The sequence below is a fragment of the Tursiops truncatus genome, chromosome 13, assembly GCF_011762595.2.
Source record: "Tursiops truncatus isolate mTurTru1 chromosome 13, mTurTru1.mat.Y, whole genome shotgun sequence".
NCBI classification, from domain to species: Eukaryota; Metazoa; Chordata; class Mammalia; order Artiodactyla; family Delphinidae; genus Tursiops; species Tursiops truncatus.
In genome coordinates, this window is record NC_047046.1 from 21,078,680 (window position 1) to 21,093,766 (window position 15,087).

The 15,087-nt window shown below is 57.6% G+C and overlaps 1 protein-coding gene across 3 annotated transcripts in view; it reads right to left on the bottom strand.

Annotated features, from left to right (window-relative positions):
- TTC28 (tetratricopeptide repeat domain 28) overlaps positions 1-15,087 on the bottom strand; it is a 596,541-nt gene that overhangs the window by 19,215 nt on the left and 562,239 nt on the right. For all 3 annotated transcript variants that reach the window (XM_033837116.2, XM_033837115.2, XM_033837117.2), the window contains one exon: positions 8,315-8,459. In XM_033837116.2, coding sequence (XP_033693007.1) covers positions 8,315-8,459 — 145 coding nt within the window. The remainder of the gene's footprint in view (positions 1-8,314; positions 8,460-15,087) is intronic.

A 15,087-nucleotide genomic window follows, 5' to 3' on the forward strand; every position in this document is an offset into this window, starting at 1 on the left:
ATCCGGGGTCACCAGGCATCACTGGACGGGGTGGCAGCCCTACCCCTGCAGACCTTCCCTGGACTCCACCTGCCAGGGCGCCAACCCTGATAAGTCTCTGTCAGGTGTCATTCCAGAGGTCACGGGCTTCACGGGGACACAGCACTCTCAGACAAGTCCCCAGTCACGACAGCACCTGTCACATGAAGTGAAGGTAGTTGAGGGGTGCTGGGCCAGGTAAGAGGCTGGACGCCGCTTAGAGAAAAGGTCCACAGGCAGCGTGCCTTTGAAGGGACTCTGCTAACTCCGCCCACAAGACTGTCTTGTCTGAGGCACAAGCCTTAAGAGGGTGATGTCACGTCCTGGGAAGAGCTCAGGTGTCTTCTGCGACAACTGATTTCTGATCTCTCCATCAGCCACTAGTGTCTAAGGTGGGGGACTGGGCGATGGGGAGCCACGTCAGTTCAGGACTCAGTCCCTGCTCGAGAGCTCACGATGATGCAATGTCTCAGAAAATAAAACGTGCACAAGAAACCACTACTGAGTGAGACCACGGAAGTGTAAAACGCCAGCCCCAGAGGGTGGGACACGATGCTGGGCCCGCCCCCCCGCCCCAGCTGCTGCTCTGCACGTGAGGGTGGGGAGGCCCCACCTGGGCAGACGAGGCCCATGGGGCACACGGAGGGCAAGGCTGGAGAGGGACTCGGGAGCCAGATGGTGGAGGCCTGAGGCTGAGCGGGAGTGTGGCTCTCGCAGGCTGTGGGGACCTGCATCCTCTGCTGCGGAACCTCTGATGAAGCCTTGAAAGGCAGCCTGCACCAACGAGACGGGCTGCTCGCGGTAATTCAGGCGAGGAAACGCAGCGGAGAAAAGGGGACAGGACTTGCCAGGACTTGGTGAAGAGTAGCCTTAGCAGCGAGGAGAGGGAAACGCCTCTGAAACTCTAGCCTGGGAGCTTGCGAGCCTGTCTCTGAACCGTGTACCCGAATTCATAGGTCCAGATCCTCCCGGGACAGCACCTCGCCGCAGGTTCTGGCCTGGCACGCACAGCCCTGGGTGAGGGCTCCAAACGGGACCCTTATCCAACAGAGGGGAAGGAGGTGGGTGGTGGCAGACAGGCTGCATGGCAGACGGGCATCTCTGGTTAAAGGCAGTGGGAACACTGACCGAACGTGTTGGAACAGGGGCCCTGAAAGCTGTCCTCTGCATCCTGCCTCCAGGACACACGAGCGTCACCCTGGCACGGAAGGATCAGCCATAATCCAACGTGAACTTAAACACAGAGAGCACAGTCATGTCTATTCAAGCTACACCTCGTCTGTTAGACGGAGAAGAGAGAATTCAAGGAAGCGCTATTCTGCGCCTCCGTCTGCCAGTCTGGGAAGGGCTCGCTGGCTTCTGAAGCCCTGGGTTTGAAGGACAAAAGGGCTCCGCATCGCCCCCACACCCGCCACGAGTACAGTCCAACAAATGCCAGCAAGGACCCCGACCCTCTGACCCCTACAGTTTCCAGAAAGGTGTCTTCTGAAATAGAAAACACCGGGCCAAGTGCCCTAAAATCTGTTTATTCCCCCAGGAAGCGTGACCCTGCCTCTCGCAGCAAACACGGCTGGAGCGCTCGCGGCGCCAGGCCGGCCGGGCTGGAGGGGAGGCGGGCAGCGAGAGGACGAAAACGGGCGAAGCCCAGGCTTTGCAGAGGAGAGAGGGCTCCTCTCCACAGGGGGCTCCAGGCGGCTGTTATCAGCTCCCACCTCAACTCCCAACGCCCTGTCCTCACCTGCTCTTCACACGCTGCTTCCTGCAGCCGGTTCTCCCGAGCGAGCGACAGGTGCTGCCCTGAGGCGTGCGTGCGTGCGTGCGTGTGCGTGCGTGCGCACGCCTGCGTGCGCACGCGTACTAAACCGCAGCCCCGCCGTGGCCCTGCCATCTGTGGCTCCTGGCCTCCTGCCAGCCGCACTCGGGGGTGGCCCGGCTGACCAGGGAACAGCCCGCTCCCGGGGAGTGGGTGGAGGGGGAACCACACCTCATCAGTGTCCGTCCTTCCTGGGTTTCGCTCCCTCAGCCCAGGAGAACCACACAGTCTCCCGTATCTCACAGTTACCCCTTCACCACAGGGAACAGTCTTGATACTGATCTCCCCTAGTTAACCTACCTGTGCTTTCTAGCTCCGGACCAGACCCAGGCCCTCTGTTGAGCGGGGTTTGGAAGGTTGGAAAACCTTGCCCAGTGACCAGGAAGGGAAGGCACATTCCGGGAGAGGCCTTCGCCACGGGGTCTGGGCCCGTGTGCTGGGTCGGGAGCTCTGGGGGACCCGGAACTGCTAGATGATGGGGTGTGTGGTTAGGGGAGAGGTGGAGGGGGTTCTGAGAACATCGACAAGACTCTCACCTCCCTGCCCCTCAGTTCCCGAACCCACGGGACAGCACTGACGCCGCGACCTCACAGGCAGCGTGTGGGGCTCTAGGCGGGCCCTCAGCACATACACGTCAAACGTGAATTCTCAACTGCCTCCAGGTGCTTTAAGTAAGAGGAACACAGGTCCTATTATTCATACTATTCTTTCCTGCTGGGTCTCGATCATTTTTCTAGTACAACTCATTCCCTTTCCCTCCTGTGTTTGTAAACATGGCCAAAACACGTAAATGGCCTCTTTGGAGCATCCAGCTCCACATGGAACCCAGGGACTCAGGGATACCGCCATCACCACGGTCCTCCTCACCTGCACGTCTCCACCACCATCATCCACAGCTCTTCACTGAGTATCCACCACACCTGACACCTGTGAAACCCACCGCCGAGCAGTTACCCTGACGTCCAATTTCCGAGTCGGCAGTTCCCCCAGGCAACCCCCACGGGTCCCAAGTGTTTGCTGGGTGGTGAACTCTGATTCAATCACCATTTTGGTCAATGGGATCTCCCGTATACACTCATGGTGACCTGGGGGGTGCTGAACCGTTTGGAAAGCACCATTATCAAACATGATGTTGCATGTGTCCCAACTTTGGCTTAAGCACTACGTGCTCTGTGCACAGCACCAGGGTCCAGAGGAGCAGCCTGCAGCCCCCATATGCGGGGAGTTCCGTTTTCACGGAAGGACAGGAGGCCTCTCAGAGCCTTGCAGCATCACAGGCCAGAGAATGAACACCCCTGGTCACCACGGGGGAGGGCAAGAAAACTCCTGGGTCCATGAACTTTCCAGCAGTTTAGATCTGGGATGAAATGGACTTCACTATGTACAACAAGGATTCCAGAAGCAAAGAGCTGACTGCTGGGAATCTGGATACCCCAGAACCCTGTACAGGGCTTAGGATTTTTTTCCTGACTTATATTTTTGATTGAGTGAATTGATCAAACAGAACTTTTTAAGGTAGAGAAACCTTTTATGTGACGCTTCTGAGAAATATTGGTGTCATGGATGGTTGTATCAGTCTCAGTAAATATCAAAGCTGTTCAGAAAAAAACCCTGAAACCATGACTAAAAGCTACCAGGATTGTAGACACTGTATTCCAACCAGAAACGCAGAGTCCAAATTCGACCCACTCAACTGTCCTCTCTGAACAACAAAAAACAAACCACTGGTTTGCCTGGAGATTCTGAGAAGGGGCAAACCAGAGGAATCTGGCTACGGGAGATGCATGACCAGTGGCCAACCAGAGCCAGAGGGGCCTGCCGGCCACCCAGCGTCCAGTCTCAAAGAGGCCTCTCTGTAGCCGAAATGGTGAAAACGAGCCCACACGCCCTCAGTGGAAGGCGTGCCTTGGCTCCCCCAGAACCTACTGGGGTCAGGCTGAGACGGGGGCAGCTGAACATCAGCTCGAATCGACCCAAGGGGCCCTGACCCAGGTGAGAACACCGCTTGCCTGGCAGGAGCTCGCTGATTGGTCTGGCGCCCTCACCACTGCTTCAGCAGTCCAGACAGCTTGTGAGTCGTTGCCTCCGTTTTTCCTTCTCCTAATCAGCTGTGGTGACACTTGTGGTCCTTGGGTGACGTCTGTCCTATCCATGTGAATGTTACCACAAAGTCCCAAACAGAAATCAGACAGCCTGGAGGTGCCCATCTCGCGGGCCTTGTCCCCCCTCCACACTCTGGAGTCAAGGTCGGACTGTTGTGTGACGAGCCTTCGAAGATGACCTCCAAAGCCTCCAGTCTACTTACAAACCAGGCACCTGACCAGTCGGTCTCATCTACCGGGTAAGGATAAGCTAGGTTATCACACCGCTTTACAAGAGTCCCTTTCCCCCAGAGCAGACATCACAGTCACAACCCTGCCAAAGCCAAGCTCTCCTCCTGGTCAAGCCCCTGGCAGAGCCAGACCCCTACCTCGAGTTTTCAGAGGAGAGGTCCTGGGCCATCCTGGAGATCTGGTGTCTAGGAAGGCAGTTTACCAACCTAACCGATGTGAACGGCAAGTTTTAAGTCAGTTTCTGGGGTCCTGAACCAAATAACTCCGCTTAGCCTGGAGGCTTCTTTAGTCAAGAGCAGAGGTGGACGAGGGGGACTGTTCCTTCTGACCAGAGTCGTTCACTCCTCCTACCTGTCCTATCATCTTGGCTTTGACGACTGTAAACTTAGCAAACAGGGAATTTAAATAAATGGAAACAATTATAAGGATGACAGAGGCTATAACTAGAACAAGCCCAGGGACTTGTTAATTCACATTTAAAGAGTGATTTGACCAAATCCTAGGGAATCTTAGACTCTACACCTGGGTCCTTAATGCTAGCAGCTTCTGGCTTTGGATGAAGCCCCGTCTGCACACTGAGGGGTAATTCGGGGCCTGCGCTTCACGTGGAGCAGCCCTGGGGGCGCGTGGTTCTGCGTGTCCCTGTGGCGAGTCCAGGCTTGGGCACGAGTTACTACCCTTCACTCCATGGTGACGAAGAACGAATGCCACGGACACAAACCGGGTCCCGGTCCCTCTCACACTAGCACGTGCCACTTTGGTGACATTTTCTCCTTTGGGTCTGAGACAGGATTTGATTTAATGTTTGATGATGGCTCATGGCAGATGGAACGGGGCCTCCTCAATGATAACTGGACATGCTCACCCGTCCTGACAGCAAAGGACAGCGTGCTTCAAGGAAAGAGCCAAGGCAGTGTTTCCCTTCAGCTAAATTAAATCAAGTCCTGGTGCAAGCCTGCGGTAAAATATTATTCTGTTCCACTTTTCATACCGTCTGACCTAGTCCCTTAGCAACAGGACTGAGGCTAAACAAAGGCAGTTGTTCAAATAATTATACGTCCCATGTGAAGAGGCTAATCGTTTTAGTCTTGAAGTGTCATTAATTCATAATCTTGGACTTTTGGTTTTGATTTGTATTTTCACTGAAAATGTGAAGAAGGCCTGGCTCTGTCTGGCAGCTGACAGCGGCGGGAGTGGCGGACGGTGCCGTGTCGCCCTCTAGTGGCCTCCGGAGCAGGGCGGGAAGCAGCAGTGGTAGTCCTCCGCCAGGCAGTGCGCTGAGCGGGAGCACAGTCCATGAGCATCATACCCGGCAAACCGCCCCCGCCCCCAGTCTCCTCTGTGCCCGGTGCGCACCCGGCTGTGCCTGGCACGTGTCAATAAACACGTGAATGGGGAAGGAACTCCTGATTAGATCCCAGCTCTTCGGTGAAGTGGTTTTACTGAACCGCAGTGAGTCCCATTAGTCAGCCAAGGGGAAGCTCTTGCCCTGATCATTTACTTTAACGACCTCTGAAAGGTTTTACTCCACATCTCTCGTGAGGCAGCCTAACTCCTTCACTGTGTTCAAACTCCTCAGTCACAAAAGGACTAAATATCAGGAACTAAATGCTTTCAAACTAAATGCCTCACTTCAAGACGAGACGCACCCCTGAGGGTCACACCCGTTCACACATGCAGTTCCCAAGCACAGAGGGGCCGCCGCAGCCTCAGGACACCGGCACGCACGTCGGGGGGGCCGGGGTTTCCTTCCTTAGTCAACTGTATAAAGACATGACTTCGATCACAGTTCTAACTCGTTTGGGGCTCGAGTCCATAAATCTTCCCCCTCCCGGCACCCCTGGAGGAGCACAGATGTCCAGACACAAGCAATCACTAATCCCACTGGCATGTTTATGTTCTTTAAGTCATAGGGGAAAGTCCTCAGAGAGAAAGACTGTCTAAGAAACACAGGGCAGAGTTTATGAACTCATGGGACCCCTTCAAGGATGACTCGTGGCTGTAGCAGCCTCTCTCCTGGGTGGAAACGCTGCAATGGAGGGAGGGAGGGGTTGCCTCTCTCCGCCCCCAGCCTCTTCCAGCTGCTCTCCACCCCGAGGATTTCTGTCTTTGATACAAGGGAAGAGCCCCTTCCCTGGCCAAAAGGGGCGGGTGTCAACCAGCGAAACAAACAACGCTCAGGCGTGGGTCCCCTGCGGGCACTTCGCTGGACTTGGAATCTACCCAGAAGTAAGCCGGAACCAGCACCGGGCTGGTTGACGGGTCGGGGGCTCACAGACTCAAAGCGCCTCCAGGGCAGGCCCAGCCCCTTCCTTCTGCTTGATAACCTCTTGGAAAGCCCCCAGCTGCCACAAAAGAGCGGCCACAGAAAACCCATTAGCTGACTTCTGCCTTGGGTCTTCTGTTTTGTATCCAGACTAGACCCAAAAAACAAATGCAGCTTTGGACCACGTACCATCTATAAATTTTCCTGAGTGCCAACATGCACCAGGCCCCGTAACAGCTGCTAAGGACACAGAGATGGCTCTGCTCGGTGGCATCGTCCTCAATTTCTAATGAGGACACAGGTACTCAAGGAGGGGTACCAGCTTGGCCAAGGTCACCTAGCCAGGAAAAGGCAGTGCTAGACATGAGTCCAGGCTTCCAGCTCCTAGAGGCTCTATGCTCCCCTCCACCCCCGTGTCCCTGAGCGAGGGAAGTCCAGAGGGCACCACCAGGCAGTGCAGACTCCTGAAAAATATTAGGCAAGTTGACACACATCCTGGGAAGGCCAGGCCAGGAGATGCACTGGCGTTTCCTGAGGGTGAAGGGATCACTGTCAAGGTGAGGACACCTTGAGGATACACCTCACCCCTGTCAGTCGGCTAAAGCGCAAGAGAGCTGCTGATGGGCCACTCCAACACCTGTGAGACGAATCTCCCACCTGGCTGTGGGGAGCTGCTAGGAGGGACACACAGGCTGGCTCCCTGAGGGCCCATCAATCCCCACCCTTCCCAGCTGAGAGCTGGGCCCCCCAGGAGCACAGCCTCCACTTGCTGCAGGGGCCTGTTATGAACTGGATGCTTGTGTCCCCCCCAAATTTACATGTTCATGCCCTAGGCCCCCAGTGTGATGGTATTTGGAGGTAGGACCTTGGGGAGATAATTCAGTTTAGATGAGGTCATGAGGGCACGACCTCCATGATGGGATTAGTGTCCTTAGAAGAAGAGGAAGAGACCTGAGTGTGCTCACTCTCCCTGTCTCTCTGTCTCTGTCTTTCTCTCCATCACGTGAGGACACGTGCAAAAGTAGCTGTTTTCAAGCCAGGAAGAGGTCTCCCACCAAGAATCTGGGATTTCCAGCCTCCAGAACTGTGAGAAATAAATGTCGGTTGTTTAAGCCCCAGTCGGCAGCATTTTGTTACAGCAGCCAGAGCTGACTAATACCCAGTCGCATACAAAAGCATCTGATGGGCTCACCATTCAGATTCACAAGATCCCTGAGCCCTTTGGCAGCCCTCCCCCAACACCCTCCCGCCAGTTACAGAGTCACGTCTGGATTGAAAAGTGATGTGCAAAGACTAGGGCCACAGAAACCTGTCAGTAGCCGCGCTCAACCTTCTCGAGAAATCACAAGTGCAAGGGTGTCTCTGCCACTGGACCCTGTGGTGGAGTGAGTCCTGACAAGGGCAGAGGCCAAGGGTCTGTTCTCAACAGGAAGCGGCCCTGGGCTTGAAGCTGCTCAGGCGAGACCCTCAGATGAGCAGTGGGTGGGGGAGCGCTGACTGCTGAGGAGATGGGGGAGATGCGGGCAGCCCTGCGCCACCAGGCCTCCCCAAGTCTGACGAGCAAGGTGGGAAGAAGCAGCATCTCATTTGCACCTGAGGTCACAGAGGCCAAACTGACCGGCCGGCCAGTAAGGAGCCGGGCTGGGACCTGAACCTGGATCTGCCTGCCCACTTGGAGCTCAGGGTCCATCCACTAACCAGCAGCCAACCCAGAACACACGTCCACTTGGGCTTCTGGACGCTGACCGAGAAGTTGGACAGAGAAGCCCCAGGTCTGGAAAACCTCTTCTGTCTCAGGAGCCTGTTTTTCGTCTGGGGGGTGTGGGGGTGCTGAGCGGGAAGTGATGTGTCCTGACGCCAAGGAGCCCTGGGCCGGGCACTTACCCCTTCCATGGGTGCCACGAGCAGGTCGTACAGAGCGCGGAGCGGCGGCCTGGCGAACGAGCTCTGCCTCCTGGGAAGAGAGGAGGTCCCGTCCTTGACGGGCGACGTGGCGTTGCCGACCAGGCTGGTCATGCTCTGGCAGCTCCTGGGGAGAGAAGGACAGGGGTGACGTCGGGCACAGGCTCCGTTCCTGTTCCTGGAGAAGGGAGCTGGAAGGCCACCCAGCAGGATGCGCGGGCCTCCCTCCCTCTGGCCTCGCACCCTCCCCCTCAGGTACTGTTCACAGCACAGTGAGCACTGACAGACACCACAGGGCGGACCAGCTGCACACAGCAGCTTACATGGCTGTGGAGTTTTTCTGCATAATCAAATGTCCTGAAGTGCTCTTCAAAGGATTTAATTACATCCTTGCATGGAGCGACTGGGCAGGCCAGACATGAGGACCATGAGAATCGGGGCAGCCACCAAACTGCTCGGAAGACGGTGCCCCAAGACCACCTAACGTCCAGGGCGTTGGCCCCAACCTGGGCTCAGGTCAGCCTCCGGCCCCCACCGGAGCCCCAGCGCAGCCCGAGGCCCCGCATGGGGGGGTGGTCAGCTCAGGAGCAGCTGCAGGGTTTTGTTTTCCTTTTTAATTTATGTTCCAAAGTTTCCAAGCAAAATTTTATTAGTACAGGTGGTATTTTCAACCCCAAGGACCCCAAGTTTCACACTCCCAACACAGGCCAACAACATCCACTGAGTCACTGATGCATTGAGAAAATGTTTCCTGAGCGCTGGCTACCTGCCAGGCACTGACGCAGGCCCTGGGGACCAACAGAGGACAAACGGCACAGGTGAGCAGAAGACATGGCAGGTTGGGAAACAAACCCATCTCCACTGCAAGGACCAGGCTGCCCCCACAAGTCTTTCTGAACCAGCCCTTCGGCGTGGCTAGCGTGGCCTCGGCACAGCCTCTGGTGATGGTCTCCATGTGACTATCGGATAGTCAGTGGTCTCTCAAGCTTGATCCAGACACTGTGCACAGTTCTGGAGTTTCTGCTATGCACTCAAGGATCTTAAGGCAGAGACCAGGTCTCACACCAGACACATGGCCAAGTAAGTACTCTGGGCAGTGGCAGCTCTGTGGCTGTTACCTAAGGAAAAGCAGAACGCGGCTTTCCCTCCTGGGCCAGGCCAGGATCCATGACCATCTAGAGAAATGATCTGAAAGATGCGTTTGCGTTTTTGAGGCATGGCTTCTGTCCCTGGCCTTCCCCCGCCCTTTGCGGTGTTCTCAGCAATGTCCCACTTCTAAATCCTAGGGTCGTGCCAAGCCAGGCTGTGAGCACCCTCAGCCCCTGCCCTGCTCCTGCAAGAGAAGAAAGAGGAGGGGGCCCGGAGGGCCTGCGAGCCCGCTCATGGCCGCTCCTACATCACCCTCACTCAGAAAGCATGTAATTACAAGCGACTGGGGCTGCGGCATGTCTTTGCCATCAGAGCCAGTGAAGCACAGATAACCCTGCAGTGACACTCAGAGGCTCACTTAATTCCCTGGAATACACGGCAAAGAGCATTGCTCCCCTGAAGGAGAGAGCACCAAACGGCCCTCCAGAGATGTGCTGGAGTGACGCGCAGTGTCTGTCATGGCACCGCGTGCTCCTACACACGGCCTGTGTGTGCTTGCAGCCTGGGGAGCCCGGGCTGCCACCAGAACAGCACGGGGGGGCATGGCAGGACTGCAGCACCCTGCCCCACACACCCCTCACTTCACTCCTCAGACGTGTCTCCTGGACTGTGGGCTTGTTACCCCACTTGAGGCACCTGAGTCTGATTAATCTGGCCACAGACATCCAGGGAGTGCCATGTTCCCAGACAACGGTGTGGCCACAAGTCCTAACAGTGACCGATGGGGCGCTCCACAAACCCCAAGGCCCTAAACGAAATAGCTCCTACTGGAGACAGAGACCCAGCTCCACATCCCGAGCTCCCCTGGTAGTACAAGGAGACCAGCATGACCAAGCTGCACAGGGAAGGCAGGAGGGGGTGGGGAGCTGTGTGATGGACAGACCTGTGGGCACGGGTCCCAGCCTGGGGCAAGTCTCTCGCCCTCTGGGCCTTACTTTTTGCATCTGCAAAAAGGGAAAACGCTGCAGAGAGTGTCAGATAGGGGAGAATGGCTGCAAAGCATCCAGAACTTGAAAGGTGTTGGGAGTCTCAGCTGATGGGACGATGAGTGAGAAGCCCTGGGCAGGAGGGTGGGAGTGGGCTGGGGTGCCTTTTTATTGAACCCACGAAGTGCCAGAGGCATCTAAAGGGACCCAACAATGCTAACCCACTCCACACGCATCACTACCCCGCACGGGGGTCCACAGAGGGGCTGACCCATGGGTCCTGGCACTGGGCTGTATGTAGGGAAGGGAAGAGCGCCAGCAGAGGTCCGGGGCATAAGACCCTGACTAGCTGCTGGTCAGGCAGAGCCGAGGGAGGGCTTTCTGGGAGAGGACCATTTGCTGTGGGCACAGGGGACGATCTGGAGTTAGACTGCCTGTGGACAAGGAGGGGGAAGGCTGTTCCAAGCCCAGGGAACAGCGCAGAGGGAGGCACCAGTGTTGGGAATGGAGCACTGGGGTGCTTGGGGCAGAGTGTTGGGGGCAAATGTATGGAGGGTGGGTCTGCGGGCTGGAGAGCTGGGGAGGTGAGGCGGCAGGGCGGCTGGCCCACCCCCTTCAGCACCAGGCCTGCCTGAACAGGAAGCTCCTCCCCCAGGCCGATTCCTTGCAGGGCCAATCAGAGGAAGGCCTCCTGCTGGTCTCCACGGCTGGGACCAGGCTGGGACTCAGTGCCCTCACCCCCGGCCAGTTCAGGTGGGAAGCCAGTCGATGTCCTTGGTCAGGGCTGGTAAACACACGGCCGGTCGCTGCACGTGTTGCTTGGTGGAAGTTTCCAGGGACACTCTCTCTGGGCATCTGTACGCTTCCGGGGGCTGGGGGGTGGGCTGGGTCTCAGGCTAGGACCCACCAGGGTCACAGTAGCAAGCAGTGGTTTCCTCACCTCCACAGAGCTGCCTTGGACAGACTGCAATCAACAAGCTCCCTGTGTGTGTTGCTTCTGCTTTTGCTACAACATTCACAGTGACCTACAGCGGCTCTCATAGGGGTGCGCCTGCCCGGAGATCTGCACAAAGGTGTGCCATACTTCAGAGGAGCCGAGCGGTTAAGCTCCTTCCCTGAGCCGGGGGGACGTTCCCGGACAACACAGCTGCCGCCGTCTGACTCTGCCAAGGCATGTCACTTCCGTGCTCCCCACTTTTCCTTGCTTGTAAAACGAAAGGGGTACACTAAATGCCTTGCAGGTCTCTTCTTCTAGTTCTAAAAAATTAAAAATCTACTCACTCTAGGAAGCCATCAAAACTGCGATGGCTCTTTTAACTGCTCTGCTGGCCACAGCACTAGAGCCCTCCCTGAGCTTGCCCGTGTCGGCGGCAGGGCGTGAGCACAGCCCTCCGGCGCTGCGATCTGTCTGGAAAGTCGGCGTCGCCAATGCACGTCCCCGTGGTTGGGATTCAGAGTCACAGCCAAGCGGCCACGGCCCCCTGGGCTCTGAACCCCAGGCCCGAGTGGTTGACAGGTGTGAGCGGATGTGTGGGATGGTCCGCTCCCTGCTGTCCTCCTTCCTGGCATTGTCGCCACGGGCCAGTGCATCCGTCACACTGCAGAAGCACGGCCACGGGGTGGGGCCTCGGCGATGGCACTGCTCTGACTTCTGCGGACCCTTTCAGCCTGGCTGACTTCTCTCTGCCTGGGCAATCTGGACGCAGATGAGAGGATGGTGCTTTGACAGGGTGGAAACGTTTCCCTGTGGCAAGAGGGTGAGCCGCAGGAGGGGCAGCGCCCCTACTCAAGGCTCCTGCCAAGCCTGCCACACCCACGTATCGCTCTCAGGACCCTAGGAGGTGGGGAGGTTCCTCTTCTACAGATCAGAGAGGCCAAGAGCCTGGACGAGGTTGCTGGCCAGGGCAGGGTCAAGCCTCCCACCTGCCGGGGAGGGAGGGGTTGTATTGTGTTCTTCCAGCATTCAGGACACACTGAGCAACCTGCACTTGCCTCCGATCCCTGCCCTCCCTGCTGCTGGGTCCACAAAGGTGACGTTGACAGCGGGCGGCCTCTCCCAGATTTCGTGGGAGCAGGAAGGAGGGCCGGGCTCCCGGGACTCCCAGCTGCTCCGCCACGCGGCTCCAGCAGGGGTCGCTGGCTCGCTTTCCTTGAGGCCTCCATTTATTGCCAGGGATCCCATCGGGCTAATTGACAGTCCAGCTCTCAGCAGAGAGGATTTTCTCACACCACATCGTGGTCTTCACCAGCTCATTCCTCAGATGATGTTTATTAATCTACTTCTGGAGAAATATTCGTTTTCTCTGCGGCTCGGCCATCTGTGTGGTAATGGGAAACGGAGGGACTAAGCACGCATCCAGGGAGACCGGAGGCAGGCAGGCAAGGGGGGAGCCGCCTGGTCTCTGCACCAGCAGGACGCAGAGCTACGAGGTGATATGTGGAGCGCTCCCGGGCAGGGCAGAGGCATCGGGGTAGTTTATGTCTCCGGAATGATGACAAAAGCCAGGTGGTCTGGGTAGCACTTTCGGCTCATGAATCTCCCTGCAGGGATGAAGAGATCTATTCCCCAGGCAGGGGGATTTATAACTGCCTGGGCCTGCAGAAGGCCCTGTGCGCTGGGACTCGCTCAGGCTCACACGCTGATGCGCCCCACGCCGAGACCCCTGTCTGGGGCAGGCGTGTGCCTACCGGGCGTCCGGGGAGGCCCTGGGACACCTGGGGGATGTGCGCTTGGAAGTCTCAGCCCGAACTGCCGCACTCAGCACAAGCTGGTTGCCCTGTCTGCTGAGGAGGGGAGTGAGGTCACGTGCAGAGTCAGTGTATCGGGGGGGACCCACCCCAACACGCACACTGGTTTCTCAGCTTTCACAGTCAAAGATGGAGAGCGAGGAGAGCAGCGGACATGGGGGAGCAGGGGCTCAGCCCCCCTCAGGTGAGACTAAGGGAGGGGCCCCACCCAGGCTGAAGACCCCAGGGATGGTGGCAGCCAGCCTGGCCCAGAGATCCCGCCCGTCCCGCCTGTCTCTCGGCGCAGAGGGAGGAGCCCAAACCTAAGCTTGGTGCAGCCCAGAGATTCGCAAGGACTTCCCAGGGCTCCGCACACACTTCCACCCAGAGGCGGGACTGGGAACAGGCCTCCCTTGTCTGAGGAGGGGCAGGGACCAGGCAGAATACAGGGGAGCAGAGAGGAAAGGGGCGTTTCATGAAAGCATGACAGGTGAGCTGACCGAGGAGCCCGCTTTGCTCTTCCAGGTGCTGCGAAGCGGGGATGCCTGCCTCGCAGGCTTCCCTCCTGCGCCTTGGAGGGTCTTCTCCTTTCCCACCTTTCCCGTGTCCTCCCCTCTGTGCTCAATTCCCTGCCAGGCACTGGGGTCCTTCCCATCTGACAGGGCTGCAGAGTGAGCTGAGCCAGGAGCACTCACCGGGGCACGTCTGGCATCTTTAGGGCAACTGGAGGGAGAGGACAGGAGAGAACCATGGGACAGGGGGCCTCTTCTGGGGTGGGCCAGGCCAGGCTGACCCGTGGCCATCACTGGAATTCTCCCACCAGGCAGGTCTCACCCGCACCCCCCATACCTCCACTGTCACAGCTCAGTAAACGGAGACTCTAGGTTAAGCATCTCACCTAAGACCCAGGTCATGGGCAGGGTCCTGCTGGCAATGCAGTCAGCAGCAGGGGGCTGGGGAGTCCAAGGCCCAGTGCTGCCACAGCCTCAGGCCCTGAACCCTCGTCTGGAGTGCCCCGTCACCCAGATGGCAGACGCTGCACTGAGCGCTTTACTCCAGGCCGTCTGCGCGCGGGGTGCACCCAGGTCAGGCTGCGCAGGGCCAGGAGAAAGAGGAGGCCTCCCGCCACAGCGCTGAGCTCGTTCTAAGTGCGGCCGCTTTGCCCAGGCACCTGGCTCCTCACCTTCTCTGAGGCCTTTATCACATGTTTTCACTTTCCAGTGGCCAGTTCAGGAGGCTTCCTCTCTGTGCTCACAGCAGCAGGGTCCCGGGCCTGGGGGGGATCCTGCCTCCACTCCTCGAGAGCCCCCCACCTTTCTCAGGGGGGCCTCCTGCCTCACAGCCAAGGAGCTGGGAGCGGCCCTGGCAGACAGAGCCGAGCTCCTGTTCCATGGGCACCTGCTGCCTGTGAAACCATTGGGTTCCTTCCTCCCCACCCCCAGCCCTGACCTGGATGCTCCAAAATCCCCTCCGGGGCTCTGAACTGCATCTTCTGAGGGCACAGGGGCTGGCCGGCCTGAGATTTGAACAAGTACCTGGGTTTTAAGGTACCAGTGGAAAGATTAATTGGGAAGTCCATTATATTCAAGCAGCCAGAGATGCCTCGATTCAATTAAAAAAAAGGACTCTGATAGCATTCAGTGACTCTGCCATGAACATCCTCACATGAAGGGCTGTCTCCTCGGGGAGATGAAGGCTGTTAAGTACTGCATTTTAAGTACTTATTCAATAAGCTGTCGGTGCTTTCTGCTTGCTCACCTACCTAATCACCAAGCACCTGGTTCACTGCTCTGGTCCCTCCTCGGGAGGTGGGCTCAGGCAGAGACCCCTGCTCTTCCAGTGATGCCAACTCCTCTCAAGCCCAGGGATGAATCTGGGCTGCACGAGGCTTCTCTTGTCTTGCTCTTGGGCTCTCCTGGGAATGGTGGTCAAGGGCTGTGACACACGTACCAC